The sequence below is a fragment of the Mauremys mutica genome, chromosome 2, assembly GCF_020497125.1.
Source record: "Mauremys mutica isolate MM-2020 ecotype Southern chromosome 2, ASM2049712v1, whole genome shotgun sequence".
NCBI lineage: Eukaryota > Metazoa > Chordata > Testudines > Geoemydidae > Mauremys > Mauremys mutica.
Window position 1 is genome coordinate 19,813,463 of NC_059073.1, and position 18,954 is coordinate 19,832,416.

An 18,954-nucleotide genomic window follows, 5' to 3' on the forward strand; every position below is an offset into this window, starting at 1 on the left:
AATACACTTCAAGTAAACAAGAAGTGGGACAGCTAAGCACTGAGAGCAGGGCGGAGATTAAAGAATCTAGGCATGGTCCAACATATAAGCAAATGCTTTGATTCAGTTTTTAATAAATATAACTAGGAGTATTAGGGGTAATGGCAGGGTGGTTAACAGATGAGGATATGGAAGTAGAAATTACCACAATCGATGTTTGTACAAAATTATTAAAATAAATTCTTAAGCACAAGGTAAGGAATGGTGTCCCTAGCCTCTGTTTGTCAGAGGATGGAGATGGATGGCAGGAGAGAGATCACTTGATCATTGCCTGTTAGGTTCACTTCCTCTGGGGCACCTGGCATTGGCCACTGTCGGTAGACAGATACTGGGCTAGATGGACCTTTGGTCTGACCCGGAAGTCATTCTTATGTTCTTAAGCACAAATTTCTAAACAGAATTTTGTTTGTAGTGTTGTAGTCATGTTGGTCACAGGGTCTGAGACAGACAAGATGGAAGATGTAATTTTTTTTGGACTAACTTCTGATAGTGAAAATCAAGCTTTGAATAGCTTCAAAGCTCGTCTTTCTCCAAAGAAGTTGGTCCATTAAAAGATTAACTCACCTACCTTGTCTCTCGAATAGAATTTTTACTTTTTCAAGGATAAAGTAATTTTTCAATTAAAAAGGAATAGAATTAGATTTTGAAATTAAACACACACATTGGCATCACCATGAAGATACGAGTTACCGTATATAGATACTTAGGGTATGAATCCATGTTCATGTTTTTTATAGTTGTTTTCTTTATTTAAGAAGATTGATATTTTAAAGTTGAAAGTTGAAAAAGAGCCAGGAAACAAAGGTCCTGCTGAGGTGAAGATCGGAGACTAATTTATCTTGAAAGGTTCTTAGAATGAATATCTTGGAACTGACATTTCCAGCCTGACATATGGTCAAAACTTAGTTTTCACCATGGTAACAGAGCAGTATTGACCAAAAGATTTGAATTCCTTGTTAGTTTTTAATGGTCAGGTTTGTTTAGGTGACATTCTTTTGTGTACATTCTCCTATGAAGTCAGCAGCTTAAGTTACCACCACTATAATTGTGTTTTCTTTCATCATTTCACAAATCCATTTCTACAGACTCTTATTTTGGTTTGCAAACAGTGAGAACAAACAGTCAAATGGCAGCTGCCACTTGCATTTCACTGTCCCTCGCAATTTAAGGCTCAACTGTGCAAAAATGTACATGAGTTTAACTTTAGTCACATGAGTAGTTTCACCAACTTCAAGAGGACTATGCATGTAAGTTATGTATGTTCAAGTGTTTTTAGAATCAGACCCTCTTTTTGTACAGGCCTCAAGTTGTGTGTTTATGAAAGACTGAGGAGAAAAACAGTACTTCTTGGAAGAATACAAAGGGTGTGGGAAGCTGGTAGGTGCTCACTGGGAAGAGTTGAGGGGAAGCGACGAAGGGAAGACCACGAAGGAGTGCTATTTAGTTAGATTTAACATTTGTTTTTAAGCAGGTGTGCAACAGTGTTCCCTTTATGTTTTCCCACGGATGTGCGGAATGAATTTTGTTATGTGCACCAATATGGCAGTGATGTGTGACAAATCACCTCCATATTGGTGCATATAACAAAATTCATGTGGAGGGGGAGGGGCTGAGGAGTTTGGAATGTGGGGGGGTCTCAGGGCTGGGGCAGAGGATTGGGATGCTGGGGGAGGGGGGAATGGAGGGCTCCAGGGTGGAGCAGGGATGAGGGTTTTAGGGCTGGGATAGAGGGCTGGGGTGCAGGCTCTGGCTAGGGGTGAGGGATGAGGGGTTTGGGATGCAGGCTGCTCGGGTGCTACAGCGGGGAAAGAGAGAGAGAGAGAGGGAGGACTCCCACCAGCACTCTCCTCACACAGCAGCACCTGGGCTGGGGGTGGGGAGGGAGAGGCACCTCTCCCCCTGCTGCGGCAGGTCCATGCTGGGGCTGGGTTGGGGCCAGTGGAGGGGCACCCATATTCCCCATGCTGGGGGAGAGGTGCTGCTCCCCGCTGCAACCCTGAGCCCCTGAGTGGGGCTTAATAGGCAGCTGTACAGCCACGCAGCTTAGAGGGAACTTAGGTGTGCACACCTAGAGACATTTGGATACATTTTCCAAATTAAGAAATAAATCAAATATTAATTAATCGCGCTGTTAAACAATAATAGAATACCATTTATTTATATATTTTTGCATGTTTTCTACATTTTCAAAGATATTGATTTCAATTACAACACAGAATACAAAGTCTACAGTGGTCACTTTATTTATAATAAAAAAATAATATATTTGCTCTGTAAAAAAAGATTTTTCAATCCATCTCATACAAGTACTGTAGTACAATCTCTTTATCATGAAAGTGTAACTTACAGATATAGATTTTTTTGGTTATATAACTACACTCAAAAATAAAACAATGTAAAACTTTAGCGCTATAAGTCCACTCAGTCCTACTTCAGCCAATCACTCAGACAAACAAGTCTGATTACAATCTGAAGGAGATAATGCTGCCCGCTTCTTGTTTACAATGTTACCTGAGAGTGAGAATAGTTGTTCACATGGCACTGTAGTAGCCGGCGTTGCAAGATATTTATGTGCCAGATGTGCTAAAGATTCATATGTCCCTTTATGCTTCAACCACCATTCCAGAGGACGTGTGTCCATGCTGATGATGGGTTCTGCTCGATAACAATCAAAAGCAGAGTGGACCAACACATGTTCATTTTCATCATCTGAGTCAGATGCTACAAAGCATATGGTTGATTTTCTTTTTTGGTGTTTCGGGTTCTGTAGTTTCCACATCAGAGTGTTGCTCTTTTAAGAGTTCTGAAAGCATGCTCCACACCTCGTCCCTCTCAGATTTTGGACGGCACTTCAGATTCTTAAACCTTGGGTCTAGTGCTGTAGCTATTTTTTCTTTGTGTTTTGTCAAATCTGCTGTGAAAGTGTTCTTAAAACAAACATGTACTGGGTCATCATCTGAGCCTGCTATAACATGAAATATATGGCAGAATGCAGGTAAAACAACAGGAGACATACAATTCTCCCCCAAGGACTTCAGTCACAAATTTAATTAATACATTATTTTTTTAATGAGCATCATCAGCCCGGAAGCATGTCCTCTAGAATGGTGGCCAAAGCGTCAAGGGGCATACGAATGTTTAGCATAATTGACACAAATACCTTGCAATGCCTGTTTGAACCTGATTCCAGGCCAGATCTGTGTCCTCACAGAATTCCTTCCTAGGCTCCTGACCTTTCTTTTGGAAAAGAAAATATATAAAGGTAGGAGCCTTCTTCCATCACTTCATCTGGACATTGGTCAGAAAGAACTGGTAATTCGTGTTACACAGTTGCATGGTAAACTGTATGTCCTGATGAACCCCATATTGCAGTTCACAATCATGGGGTACTGTACCCATAGGTGTGCCCAGTCTTCTAGTTGTGGTTGCCTTCACCACTAAGCTCTCACATGGAGACAGGGGCATAAGCTACACTTTTTCCTCAATTGCCTTTGAGACTATGACAGCTGTGTGAAGGCTCTATCATGATTTCCTCTATTACCTAGTAAAAAATAGGCTGCAAAGTCACAGCAACCCAACTGAACAAAGGTTCGATGGTGAGATACTTTCAATTTAGAGCTTTTCAGATTTCTGAACTAATTTAAGCTCAAGAAATCAAAAAAAATGACAGCATCTGTAAACAACCTGGAAAGACAGCACCTTCTTTAGGGAGTTATTGTCGTCTTGTTCCTCAGTAGAAGTATTTGATGTCCAAGTGCTCCAGATCATCTGAATTCAAACAGTAGCCCATAGCAAAAAGATTCAGCATACCTAAACTCAAGTCGCTGGAATCATGTAGGGAATGGGGGAGCCTGAAGCATCTTAAGCACTTCCTGAAGTTCCAACACTGGCTGATTCAAGAGGTCCAGTGAATGCAAACATTGAAGCTCCAAGGTTCCAGCTTAAAGAATGAATGTGACTGGGCATGGAAGAGCTGCCAGGCACCAACAATCAGTGGCATCTGAATGCCAAGACACGCACCAAATCACCATGGGAATCTATCAAAGCACTCAAGTGAAAGGTTTCAACAATCATACCACACCTGACTGGAAGATACCCAATGAGGAACTGTTAGGATCTAAAGAAAAGCTGGAGCTATGGCCAATAAGGCAGGCCACTCACTGACCAAAGTCAAGAAGGAACTCACTAGAACATTTGAAAGGCAGTATTTATACTCTGCACAGTATGACATGTAATGACCAGTAGGGGCATGGCTTGTTCACCACACATCTTCTGCCCTCCAGAATTAAAACCCTCACAACTAGGGAGTTCCATTAACCTCACACTAAGGATCCGAGATGAAGTGTGGGTCCCACAAAGATGGAATTATTGAGAAAATGAGGTCTTATTAGTTTGGAGATTTTAAAGATATCTAGTTGACTGAAGAAAGGTTTCCTTAATTAGCTTGTATTTCACTACTTCATAGGTTTTAGTGACACTTTTTAAAGGGAGAAAGAAAATAAAGCAGAGCTCTGTAATTATTTTATGGTGCCTCCTTGTGAATTTACAGAGTTTAACAATTGTGTGGTACTGCTGGGTACAATTTTATTACTCTGCAAGTCTTGATCTATTCAATGTTTAATACTCCTGTGATGTATGCTCTCAGTTCCAAACTTCTGACTAACAAAGATCAGGTGGCTAATGCCTTCCATTTGTGACTTCACAGCATCTCCACAAAAATACACTTCACTACACACATTCATTACCCAATCTTTCAAGCTCTTGGGTTTCCGGGCTTTCTGGCCACACTTTTGTTTTGCTCTTCAAAACCACAGTTCCTCTGGCATTCAACCCCCCCTCTCACTCTTATTTAACAGCTGAAAAAGACATTTTTAAATGGTTGTTCCAAACATTAGTGGACACGTTTTTTTAATTCAGTCAATAGCAAAAATTATTCTGTATATAAAAATGAACGATAAAGAATCAAGCAATATTATTCACCAACCTCTCAAATGTCTGGAAAGATCAACTACAATGAGATTTTTTTTCCAGGTAAATATATATACACAATTAAACCAAGAGACATTTTCATCAGTTTCAGGTGGGTAAAACCTAGTTTTTTATACTGCTATCATATTCACAGTATTCCAGCACCTAGGGAAACACAGGTCTCCAAAATAACAAACATTTTTATCTTAAATTGAATCAGGGTGATCGAAATTATCATCAGAGGCAGGGGAAGTCTGCTATTTGAATTTGGCTTGCAGGAAATCAACATCTATCACTGAAATCTCCATATTCCCTGTCACTATCATAGCCTGCCTTTCTGACAGATACTGTTCAACGTTGGGCATGTATAAATCGCATCTTACTTCCCACCAGAATTCTAGAATAGACAATTTCTGCCATCATGCTGTCATCTGATAAAGTTTTAAAATGAATAATGAGGTAGGTCTAAGTCAAACATAAAAGTGAATAATTTGTAGCAAAGAAAAATGGTCTATACTGAAAATCTTTAATGTTGGGAATAAACAGAATGCTGGGAATAATTAAGAAAGGGATAGATAATAGGCCAGAAAATATCATGTTGCCTCTATATAAATCCATGGTACATCCACATCTTGAATACTGTGTGCAGATGTGGCCGCCCCATCTCAAAAAAGGTATATTGGAATTGGAAAAGGTTCAGAAAAGGGCAACAAGAATGATTAGGGGTATGAAACGGCTTCGTATGAGGAGAGATTAATAAGACTGGGACTTTTCAGCTTCAAAAAGAGACGGCTAAAGGGAAATATGATTTAGGTCTATAAAATGATGATTAGTATAGAGAAAGTAGATAAGGAAGTGCTGTTTACTACTTCTCATAACACAAGAACTAGGGGTCACCAAATGAAATTAATAGGCAGCAGGTTTAAAACAAATGAAAGGAAGTATTTCTTCACACAATGTACAGTCAACCTGTGGAACTCCTTGCCAAAGGATGTTGTGAAGGCCAAAACCATAACAGGTTTCCAAAAAAAAAAAAAAAAAAAATTTCAATAAATTCATGGAGATAGGACCATCAATGGCTATTAGCCAGGATGGGCAGGAATGGTGTCCCTAGCCTCTGTTTGCCAGAAGCTGGGAAATGAACAACAGGGGATGGATCACTTGATGATTATCTGTTCTATTCATTCCCTCTGGGGCACCTGGGACTGGCCAGTCAGAAGACAGGATACTGGGCTAGATGGACCTTTGGTCTGACCCAGTAGGGCCATTCTTATGTTTTTCAATCAAAAAAATAAAAGTAACTGCTCAGCACATACACAGTGCCACCCTTGTGAAGTAAAGCTGCCAAGTCTCAGTAAAACAGTAAAAGCTTTCTAAAGGTGCATCTTCTGAGCTTTTAAAAACGTGGGTAGTACTTGCCAATGCGTTTGTCAGCTGCCATAAAACTCATGATCATCATCTCTGGATAAAGATATGGGGATTAATACAAAGATACAACATACATTATTTTATCATCATCTTAGTCTTATCAGTCCCAAACGCTACTCCTTTCACAAATGACAAGTAAGAAATTCAGAAAGTTATTGTTTCACAAAGACAAGTTGTTGACAGAAGTTATTGTGTTTCTGACCTTGCTTTATTAAAGTAAGCTAGACAAGCAATAACCAAACTGGAGTAGGATACACAATATTGCTTTAAGATGTACACCTCCAAGACTGATTGGTCCAAAATTAGATTTTCCATCACAGCCTCCTTAACTCCAATAAAAAGAAGTTGTATGTTTTTCTTACCCTTGTTCACTTAATATAGAAAGCACTATCACACTATAAATAGTAATGACAGGGGCCACAACTTTAAGATGGCTTTTTCATAACTCATGTCAGGAAAATCGGATTATATTTAGTTCTGAGAGAGTAATACTCTCTCGAGTACCACGGTCTCTCAAGACTGAAGGTTGCCTACTATTACGCTGAGTGTAATGCAACATTTTTGGGCAATTACACCTAATGAAAGACTCAGAATGCTTGCTCCTAAATCCCTAATAGGCTGACGTTCCAAGCAGCTTTAATTTTCTACCCTCTGATACACTCCCCATCCCGCAATCTTGTACCATGTCACACATATCCCCTCTTTTACTAAGGCTATCTCTACACTACAAATATTAAACTAGCCAGGCTACACATTCATCTGATCCAGTTGCAATAAAAATGGTTGAGCTACATCCATCCAGCAGCTTTTTCCACATCAAAACCAAGTGTCAAACTTGTTTATATATACACATCCACCACCAACGCTGACTTCACTGTTTTTACCAGTGCATTCTGGGAAAGTCAGGACATCAAAGGCCCCCAGCATACATACAGAGCAATACCAATAACATGTGAGGCAACGTACCCTTGGGATGTATGGGACACAGAGCTAGGAGGAGAGAGGACCACTCAGTCTGGTGATACAGACATGAGGTGCTGTGCAGATGGCATCCTCTAAACAGATCTGACCTGATTACAGGACAACTTTGTGAGAGCCTATACTACTGGATGGGAAACATTAACATCCAGAGCTACTGTTCAACAAATATACCATATTTTCCGGCGTATAAGACGACTTTTTATACTAAAAAACAACCCCCAAAAATTGGGGGTCGTCTTATACACCGGGTATAAACATACTGTAGCTTCGGCTACATACAGAACGTCCCTGTGCTGATACTGTATGTACCGCGCTGAGCCAATCCCGGCAAGCAGTGTATTCTATTAATGCATACAAAGCCTGCTCGGATTGGCAAAGGTTGTAATAGCCCGCCTCTCTGACTCAGCCAATCCGAGCAGGCCCAGAGCCCTCTGATTCCCAGCCGCGGCTGGGATTTAAAAGGCTCTGTGCTCCCCGCCGCAGCGGGCAGCCCAGAGCCCTCTGACTCCCCGCCGCGGCTGGGATTTAAAAGGCTCTGGGCTCCCCCCGTCGGAAGGGGGGGTTGTCTTATACGGCGAGTATAGGCCAAAACCTATGTTTTAACTGGAAAATTAGGGGGTCATCTTATACGCCCAGTCGCCTTATACGCCGGAAAATACAGTAATAGGAAAACACCGCATTTGGAAGCAACTAATGTCACTAACAAGTTAAAAACCTGGTAAAACTGTTCGGGTGTACAAGGGGCCTTAGACCAGACTTGCACTTGAGATACAGCCATACAAGAAAACCTGGTTACAACATGGTTATTCCTTGTTACAAAAATGTCAACAGTAGACGAGATCTTATCCATGTTTTCTAACCAAGATCTTACCTGTGTTTCACAACCTGGCTAAATCTAAAGTTTCTCTGGAAACTAAACATTTTAAAGGTTTACCGTTTTTATGAATCAGTTAACTTCCAATCTATTTTGTATATTGGAACACTGTTTTGTTTAGGGAACAATCTAGGTATAGCTGTGTCAGAAAACCAGAAGTGTATCTGTAGCATTCAAATGCTTAAGTGCAGTCTCAGCAACAAACATTTACTCATTTCATGTTATTAATTTTTCACATATTAATTTTCCCCACATACAAGCAGCTTGCTCCCCATACACTTTACACTTTCCAAAATCAGTAGAGGAAACCTAATAAGAGACTAGATCCATCTCTGCTTGACATTAATAAAATAAACGCTATGGTCAAGATTTTCAAAAATAACTAATGATTTTGGCACCTAGCTTGAGACAAATTAAGATCGCAGTTCAGCAAGATGCTTAAAGTTAGGCATATGTTTAAGTATCTGAGTAGTTTATGCTTGAAGTTAGGGATGTAATTAAGGAAAAAGAGAGGGACATAAGTGACTTGATGAATTTGGACCTTAGTGTGTCTCAGCTGGAGCACCCAAAAATTGAGGCACAAACTACTAGTCACTTTTGAAGATCTTGGCCTAAACTTTTACTTTCAAGTTTCACACAATATCCATGCAAACCTTTTCTAATTGTATACAATATTTGACACAGTTACTACATAGCTAAAGATACAAAGGAACCATTTTTTCATAACTAACAGATGAGTATATGGTGATGATTTACATAAAAACTACCATACTGGTCACACCAATGGTCCATCTAGCCCAGCAGCCTGTCTCCAACAGTGGCCAGTACTGATACTTAAGTGAGAGTGTACAGAACAGGGCAGTTTGAGTGATCCACTCCTTCTCCCCTCCCCAGCTACTAGCAGTCAGTGGCAGTCCCCAAGCATGGCGCTGTACCCCCGACCATCTTGGCTAGTAGCCATTGATGGACCTATCCTCCTTGAACTTATTTAGTTCTTATCTAAATTGTATCCAGTTATACTTCTGGTCATCACAATACCCCATGGAAATGAGTTCCACAAGTTAATTGTGTGTTGTGTGGATAAAAAAATACTCTGTCTTGTTTGTATTAAACCTGCTGCCTATTAATTTAATTGGGTGACAAAGAATGCCTGTTAGCATTAACAATTACCTTCATAGAACAAGCTGACATCAGTAAGGTGAAAATTTTAATAATGTTTTAGGAGGAAAAGAATCAATTTATGAGGGAAAATATATGAATTAACTTAAATTTGAGGCTGTTCAATCTATGACAATATACAGGAATACATTTTTAGTCTGATTTACAATTACATTTTGAGAACTGATCTTTTAATCAGTATTTATGCTGGGATGAAATATGAAGTTCTTTACACTTGATTATAATGTGTTTTCATACATAACGCAAGATTTGAGGTCTACCTACAATTTTTGCTTTCGAGTGCTTTGGTTTTCTAAAGTCATTGGTAAACTATGCTATTATACAGCAATCTTAACTAGTTTTGGAATTAATGTTTTAAGAATACTTTTTCTTCTATAGATAAATTAAGACATTATTTAAACTGTTTTTTAAAAAAGTCAAATGGACAAGACAGATTATTAATTTTTTTTTTTTAAAAGGAGTAAACTGTGCAGTCCAAATTAATAAGGACTTGCAAATCCCACCCTCACTCAAGCCCCAATCCAGCAAAGCACTCAATATTCAGCATGTGCTTAAACGATTCGCTGGATCAGGGCCTAAAAGCACACATACACACATTCACTACATAGCTAAATTATTCAGACAGACTAGTTAGATGAGGAGGGCTCTGAGTTATTACAGAGAATTCTTTCCCAGGTTTCTGTCGGGCACGTCTTGCCCACATGCTCAGGATCTAACTGATCACCATATTTGGGGTTGGGAAGGAATTCTGCCAATCTGAACAGAGGAAGAGACCCTGGGAGTTTTTTGCCTTCCTCTGCAGCATGGGGCACAGGACACTTGCATGTTTCAACTGGTGTAAATGGTGAATTCTACATAACTTTAAGTCTTTAAACCATGATTTGAGGACTTTAGTAACTCAGTCTATAATGATGGTAAAAAGTGATCACTGACTTAGGCCATATCTACACTACCACTTATGATGGCAATACTTACTTTGCTCAGGGATGTGAAAAAAAAAAATCACACATGCCCCCAGAGCAACATAAATTTTGCCAGTATAAGTGGTGGCGTGCACAACACTATGTCGGCAGGAGAGCTTCTCCCACCTACATAGCTACCGCCACTCGTGTAGGTGGCTTTATCATGTCAACGGGAGAGCTCTCTCCTGTCAGCATACAGCAGCTACACGAGCCATTTTACAGCAGCGCAGCTGCATCAGTGCTGCTGTGCTGCTATAAGCTAGCTAATATAGACATGGCCTGAGGAGATTCAAAATCTTTCCCCTATCCAGGAATTTTCACTTTAAAACTTTCCCCGGCAGAGGATGACAACAAAAGTTTCTGTCTCCATGCTTCTTCCTCCTTTAGCTTTCATGTCAAAAGAACTGTGTCTAGTTTTCACACAAAGTAATCTTTCACTATATGTGCTCATAAAACAACTTCAAGAACTAATGACAAAAATCTACCTAGTTTTTAAATATTAAGGTTCAATTATTTTGTTGGGACTCTCATGCGACAAACTTTATACACAGACTGTAAGCACTGCAGGACTAATATGTCTTATATTAATAAGCAAAAAAACTGAATCAGTTAAGGTGACTACAAATCTACAAAAGGAAAATGAAAAAAGTTAAGCCACCTGTCAATACATACCCTGTACTCCTCCACTCACAAGCACACATCTTTACCATTACAACAACTGTATACCACAGAACATACATTGCAACCTTAACTCTGCCCCCTTTTTGCACAACCTGTTTACCGGATTCCTTTCCCTATCCTCAGCCACTAGGGGGATGTTTGATATATATAGTAACATATTGGGAGAGTGTAGTTTGGTAAAGGGGTATGTAAAGAGGGATCGTTAGAGACTGACTGATGACTGGCAACCCCAAAAGGGCAGGATTAAGGCTGCTATATCATCTCTGTTCAGTAGTTCTTTCTAAGCTGCAACTAAGGTATTGCAGGACATGCCAATGCACACACAGCACCCGGTCCTACCCCCAGTGAAGTCAGTAGCAACACATGACATGAGAGAGAACAGGACTGGGTCAATAATTAAATATATATCATAATAGTACTGCTTATTATGCATAAAATTCTGGTTTTATTCTTAGCTCATATTCCCACCCTTCTCTTCACTCCCCATTTGCCTGTTTCAGTCACCTGCTGTATTGTCAAATTCAAGCCCCAATTTTGCTTGCAGCCATTGACAATAAGTTCTCTTTGGACAGCAGTCTTTTTACTACGTTTCTACACAGCGCCTAACACTATGTGGCTTTAAACCTCAGCTGGCCCCCAAGTTGCTACTGTGTGAAAAATTGAACAAGAATAAAGATTAGTGACAATTCAGGTTGCACCAAAATCCATCCTACCCACTCAAACCCTTGTCTGTTCATACTTTATGCTTTCAAGTTAACATAAAAGTTTCCAGCATTCCTGACCATCTTTACATTGTGTACAATGCTGTTAAAACTTTCTCCAAAAGGCATTCACTTCCATCTCCAACCCATATTAGACAGCAGTACACAACCCAACTTTATTCAGTTCACTCTGCCATGCAAAACTCAGTGACCTCAGTCTCTTGCATCAACAGTTTGACACGTCTGTCACATGCTTTTGGAACTTATTTTGCTTTCACACTGCTGATGTTACTGTTAAGGTTTCACTTTAGAGTGCAAATTTGATGAAGTTGGGTATATATTCTTTTTGGTATCTGTTGGACACAGAAGTGAAACCCATATGGAGTTCTAGATACTAACAACATTGTAAGTAATAAGGTGGTGGAAAGAAGCAGGAACTTTTCCCCTTATCTTATTTCCCTACTTTTAAGTTTTGAGTGCCTAGGTGTGTCCTAATGCAACCTTAACTGTCATTGAACATAGTCTTTGTTTCCTGATTATAAACAAGTATTCCTTTTCTGGGTTTTAGCCATTCTCTTCTCAATATACTTTTATATTACACTCAATACACACACACACACAAAAAATCCGAATTGCAACACTACATTAAAAAAAGCAATGTTTCACAGAATTTGGCCATAATCAGGGATGGAAATTTTGTGTTGTTCAAAGGATTGCTTAATTTTTGTAAAATGCTTTGAAAATGAAAGTTAACCTTTGGTACTATATAAATAAGGGTGCACAGTCTAGTGTTTATCGCATGGGATTTGCAATCAGGAGTTCTGGGTTTTATTTCCAGCAAGACTCACTGTGCAGCCTTGACAAGCAACAGCCTTTCTGTACCTCATTTCCCTATCCAGCTGGAGACATGCTCTCATATAAGTAGGGCCAGCTCCACACACCAGCCGACCAAGCACATGCTTGGGGTGGCACCTTGGGGCGGAGCGACACTGGAGTGTTTTCTTTGTTTGTTTGTCTTTGCTTCGGCCGGGCGGTGCTTGGGGGCGGGCCTTCAGCGGCACGGCGCTCGGAGGAGGGCGGGGGGCTTGGGCGGCACGGTGCTCAGGAGGGGCAGGGGGCTTGGGCGGCACGGCGCTCAGGAGGGGGGTTCAGCAGCGCTTGCGGGGGGGGTTACGGCGGGGCAGCGCTTTTTTTTTTTGCTTGGAGCGGCAAAAAAGTTAGAGCCGGCCCTGTTCATAAGAGTGTTGTGAGCCTTTAAATACTTTGTTCCAGATTGCCAAAGTTAGGCCTGTATAATTATTCACATTTGTATAATGTAAATGCACCAGGGTCAATTTAGCAGGTCTACTGAAGACCTACTAAATCGACTGCAGATTGCTCTCCCATCGACTTCAGTACTCCAACGGAACAAGAAGCGTAAGTTAAGTCGACGGGAGAGTTTCTCCTGTCAACCCAGTACGGTGTAGACATTGCAGTAAGATGACCTATGCTACGTCGACTCCAGCTACGTTATTCTGGTGGCTGAACTGAGAACCTTGATCTCCTGAGTCCTAGACCAGTGCTATAGCAGTACCTCATCTTCATGACACCACAAGCTAATTTTTTTTCTTGCATTTGGTGTTCTGCAAAGTGGCAGCCATATCTGAGGTCCAGGGAGCAAAGATCAGGTTTTTCCTTCTTCAGGGGTCAGCTCTAAACAAATAGTGCAGGCTCTTGATTATCATGTGGAACAATCAAGTGGATTTAAATGGGAAGATTGTAAAAAGAGTATGGGAAATCAGTTAGGGCTCAGACTGTTTCCAGAACATCAAATATTCAACATTTACTGTAAATTTAGATAATTTCTAAGTGTTTAAAGACTAACAAATATTGAAGTGTTAATCCGACAAAGTGGGTATTCACCCACGAAAGCTCATGCTCCAATACGTCTGTTAGTCTATAAGGTGCCACAGGACTCTCTGCTGCAATCTTTATGAAAGCAGTAGTTATGGGCACTACAGTGTACGGTCTATAGATTTAATGTTCTGGAGTTATGTTTATTTTCAAAGCATAGGACACTCATAAGGTGACAGCAAGACAATCTCCACTCTAAATATTTTTCAATTTTCTCATTATAAATCAGTTTTAATAGGATTTTATTAGTAGTTTAATCAGGTACTGATTTACTGTATCTTATGAAAGTGTTGCCTTTTTTAAATGAAAAATATTGCAGTAGCTACAAAACATTTGCAACAGGCTAACAAAATAAAGTAATATTCCATTAATGAAGAATTTTAATTGGGACATGCTCTTCAGATATCACAGTTGGAGGCTAGTTTGGATTTTAAATGGTTTTCCATCTTTCAAATATATTCTTTGTGGTTTATTTATGATTTCCTATACTCCCAGCAAGCCACTAGTTACCTTTTCACATGAAATTTTCCTCATCAGGAAATGTCTGTATGATACTGCATAATTTTTTAAGGTGGCACAGCTTCAGTCACTCCCTTATCACTTATTTTATCCAAAGGTAGGATCATACTTGAAAGTTACACTTATAATGTGCTAAACCAACTTGACTTTAACCAAAAACCTCACATGCAGTCAGGCACAGCCTTCTCCTTGCTGCTGGGCACCAGCAGCAGGAGTACTGTGAGCAAAAGACTAGTCTCCTTTCTGTCCATTCCATTGCCACATACCACATCAGCCCCCAGGTACTGGGAAGAACAACTGCACTGGAAGTCCTGCTCAGCCCCTGCAGCCTGGGGATGACGCATTTTCAGTCACTCTGAAGAATGATACATGTCTGGTCAGCACATAGGGACAGAGCACGCTCAGTGCAGATGGAATCTTTTGAAACTTTAGCTGACGGTCTCTAACAAACCTCAACTGAACATGTACAAACTGATTTATTTATTTATAAAAGCAGCTTATAACTCAGCCAAATTTGGGTATATTTTCAACAGGATGGAAAAAACAAGGTGACTCCCTTGCCAAATTGTGAGTTCCTCATCCAAAACACAGAGGCACTTCTCAATGAAATGGCTAAGAGAATTTAGCGTGGGTAAAACAATGCATTTTTCCTCAAAAATCATTATGGGAAATGCTTACACTGGTTTTGTTGAAACTTGCAACCAGCTTGGAAAATTTGAACCCGAACAGTTAGAATTCAAAAGTTTTAAGATGCAGAAAACAGGGTCTTCTAAAGGAAAATGTGAGGCAACCTTAAGCAAAGGTACTGTTACCATTTTACCCATAATCTGGAATAAGTGAAAAAAGCCCTCTGCCCCCTAAGGACACCCGCAGAGGGATCAGCCAGAATCTCAGTGTGCTCCTGGTGCACATGACCAAGAGCATCTACAGCTGAGAAACACAATGAACACATGGAGGGGGTAATGCCATAACTACACCACACTTTCATACAAGCCAGTGGAACAGAGCTAACATACTCTGTTTGCCCATTGCCAAAGACCTCGAAGACCCTTCACTCTTACAGTCAAAACTCACATCAGTTGGTGGATCTCCCAGAGGAGTTATTAAATTTGATGATCTTATCCTTGCTTTAAGATCTAGTTTTTCCAATTACCAGCTTCCTTCAATTCCAACACGAGTTTAGCAGCACATATTCTCATTAACTCCTAGAAATGAGATTACACCATTTGAAAGCTGGAACTGAGGCACCCAATTAATTTCTATCCTTGATCATTCACAAAGTATCTGATCTTAAAGTGATCCCTGGTCCCTTCCAGAAGGCAAAAAGAGAAAACCCAGAGGCCATTTGTCAGACAGGCCAAAAAGTTTTCAGTGCATCAATCATTAATCGCTATAAGTCATCTCAGGCCAGTTCACTCTTTTGATACTATAGCATGCATATAGTCACATGGCAAACATAAAAATTAAACTAATTTATCTTTGTATTTTTATGCAACAAAAATCAGAACACTAGCAAGTATAATCAGCATGAGCCTTACCCGTCCGTCCCATGATTCAGAAATCAGCATCAAATAATGCTGGACATGAAGATCAATCAACGACTGATATGAAAACCAGTTGCAAAGTAATTTCTGTAAAGAACAATAATAGGTTTTAACAAATAGGTAAATTAATAAAATTTAGCAACACTTTTATAAAATATTCTCTGCAAAATTTTGATTTTCAGAATGTTTTTAGCCAATAGACAGGTTTTTATTTCATTTTCTAAGCTATCAGAGACATACATAACTTTTTCGTAGGTAATGAAAAGACATAAGGGCACTAATTACATGAAATACTGAAAATGCAAAAAAATTGGAGATAGCATTGCATAGATAATTTTAGATACAGAAGTTTCCATTGCTTCTAATTTGCACAGCCTTTTTCCTAATGTAGAACACTAGACAATCATCAATAGCTAATTAGGAACTGCAAAATCCATGTGACAAAATGAAAGTCTTCATAGGCATAATATATTCTCTGCCTATCAAAGGTCTGCCAAGACATATTTTGAATATATACTTCTATAACCTACTAAAAGGTACAATTTTCTGGACAGAGTCCTAGTTGGACAGTTGTAATCTGTTAGTTATTTTGTATTTTGCAGATTGTTTCATTATTATCTAGTGGACTTAACATTGTACAACTTTATTAAAAATGATTAATGTTTTTATGTGTACACAGATATAAAGCAAAGTGTCCTTTCAATACTTACAATGAAATACTTTTATCCAGGAGATTTGAAAATAAAGCCACCACTGTAGTCAATGTTCTCCTAAAGCCTTGTATATTCAATTATTTTGTCATTTTGTATATTGAAACCTGCACTGTAATTGCATAAGCAAGAGGAAAACTTGAACAACAGAGTTAGTTGTTAGCAATAGGAATAGCTCAGTGGTCTGAGCATTGGCCTGCTAAACACAGAGTTGAGAGTTCAATCCTTGAGGGGGCCATTTAGGGATCTGGGGCAAAAATCTGTCTGGGGTTTGGTCCTGCTTTAAGCAGGGGGTTGGACTAGATCTTCCAACCCTGATATTCTATGAAACAAAAATCAATAAAAAGGTTTGTACAAGCAGATGGGTAAAAAAAGTGTGTTTCAAGAAAATACTAATGTAAATCAGATTAAATCCTTCTTTGTCAACTATTTCATGGAAAAATTACAATCTATGTGAAGATTCCTTTTCTAGTATCCACAATCAGGGAAGTTTTGTTCTGCAGTGTTTTAATACTACTCCATTAAATACTTCATATGAAGCACAATTTTACACAAGTAATTAATCTGAAGATTCTCTACATAAGTGAGATGTATATGCACTTTGAACAAAACCCTTGTATTAATATATTTTTTCCACTGATTAACTCAAATTTTTATTTGAAAGGAACTCTTAAAGAATGGCTTTTATTTACAATCTGATCAGCGTATTCATCAATATAATATGCAAAATGAAAAACGGGTTCATAGCTTATCTGGCAACTGAAGCACTGGTCGCAACTCCATAGTTATGGCTGAATTGAATTTTGTACTTAGACTATAGAGGCGGCCAGGTGAGGACACTCATAACTGGGGAACTTGCCTTCAGAAACAACCACCAATCACCACCCTTCCTCTGCAGCTAACTGACATGCTACCATTCTACTGGTCTGATGAGTGAAGACTGGACTCAAGAATTCTCCTTAATAAATAATTTTGGCCCCAATTGTCACTGCTCCTTAAAGTTTCTGTGGCTACATACTACCTTGGGCATCAAGACATGGCTGCCTAGGCTTCACTGTGCACTGGAGTAGCTGAGGCAAGAGTGCAGAGAAACTGAGCTCCAGTTTTCCCCATGGTGCTGCTTTCTGTTGTTGAAGGCAACGAGGAAGAAGTTCAGAGACAGAAAGAATGGGAATGCAAGGGAACCGGGAAACAATGGGGTGTTGGGCCTAGGGTAAAGAAGGTATGTGCATGGGGAAGGAGGCTGTAATAGGCAGATGGGCTTTATGCAAATAGGGAGTCTGAAGTGAGAGGCAAAGAAAAGAATCCTGGCCAGAGGCTAGACCCTTGCAACCCACCTACAAGCTTCAGGTTTGGGTCAGATATGAAAATGACTCACTCTTGAGCTTGGGTTGGGCTTTAAAATTAGGTCCAAGCAGACCTCTTCCTGTTCCTGCCTCATCATCCAGTGGAATGAAGTTGAAAGGCTTTCCATGGCACTTAGAAACACTGATTCCTTCACCATCTCAGAATCCTGACTGCTGCACAGCCTTCTCTCTCCAACACAACCCTCTCCTTCTACAACATCTTTCTTTTTTGTTAAACACTGTTACCAAGTACTGTATTTAAGCCTTTATCTTGGCTATGCAAGATACAGTGAGGGTTTCAACAATACAACACAGAATACAAAATGACAAACATTTAAAAATATATAAGGTTATAGGAAAACATCGTCTATTACGGTGGTCACTTATAACTATTCCATAGGAGAAATGTTTTTTTTTAAAAACTTAGTTCCTTTTTCACTGGGAATGCTGCTTTCATTTATTTATGGACTAATGTGATTGCAAAGTCAAAGCAAATACAATCAAATTGGGTTCCCGCTCAGTATCAGGTATTTCCTCTTTGTCCATACTGGAGTTCAATAGGAGTTTAAAATCATAATAAATTAATGTGAATGGAAGTTTTTCAAATCTAATATTCTTGTTGGCTCTTTCAAGGAAATGTCTATCTTCTACTCTTTCCAAAATATTCTATTTCCCTTGCTTCTTAAAGAATTACAAACTATTAGTTCTCTTTTACAATGTGGAGAAATATAGTTATAAACAAGCCCAAATTGAGCAAAATTATTCTAGTAGATACAATACTATCCATCATTCTTGGACAAAATCTGCAACAGTAGAATTCCCAGGACCACAAATTACAAATAAGCCCACTGAAATATTTTATTTCCACTGCAGTTTTGCAGATATTTAAATACAAAACAAATTTAGTTGTGTACCACTTACATGCTAACTGGCATAGATATTTATTACTACTTGTAGACTTGACTGTGTCCCTATTGTACCCACAAACAACCCTTTGAAATACAAAAGAGATTTTTTAGAAATGACCACTAATCTTCTCAAGTAACTCTGCCAGTAAATTTAGCATCTTTGTAGCAAGACAGAATGTGGGATTCATGTCATAATTTGTACTTCCATATATCATGTAAAA

The 18,954-nt window shown here is 39.4% G+C and overlaps 1 protein-coding gene across 1 annotated transcript in view; it reads right to left on the minus strand.

Annotated features, from left to right (window-relative positions):
• Nucleotides 1–18,954, minus strand: part of EFR3A (EFR3 homolog A) — a 139,641-nt gene that overhangs the window by 101,844 nt on the left and 18,843 nt on the right. Inside the window, exon 3 of the mRNA XM_045006215.1 lies at nt 15,764–15,856. Within this exon, the coding sequence (XP_044862150.1) occupies nt 15,764–15,776 (13 nt within the window). The 5' untranslated portion in view covers nt 15,777–15,856. The remainder of the gene's footprint in view (nt 1–15,763; nt 15,857–18,954) is intronic.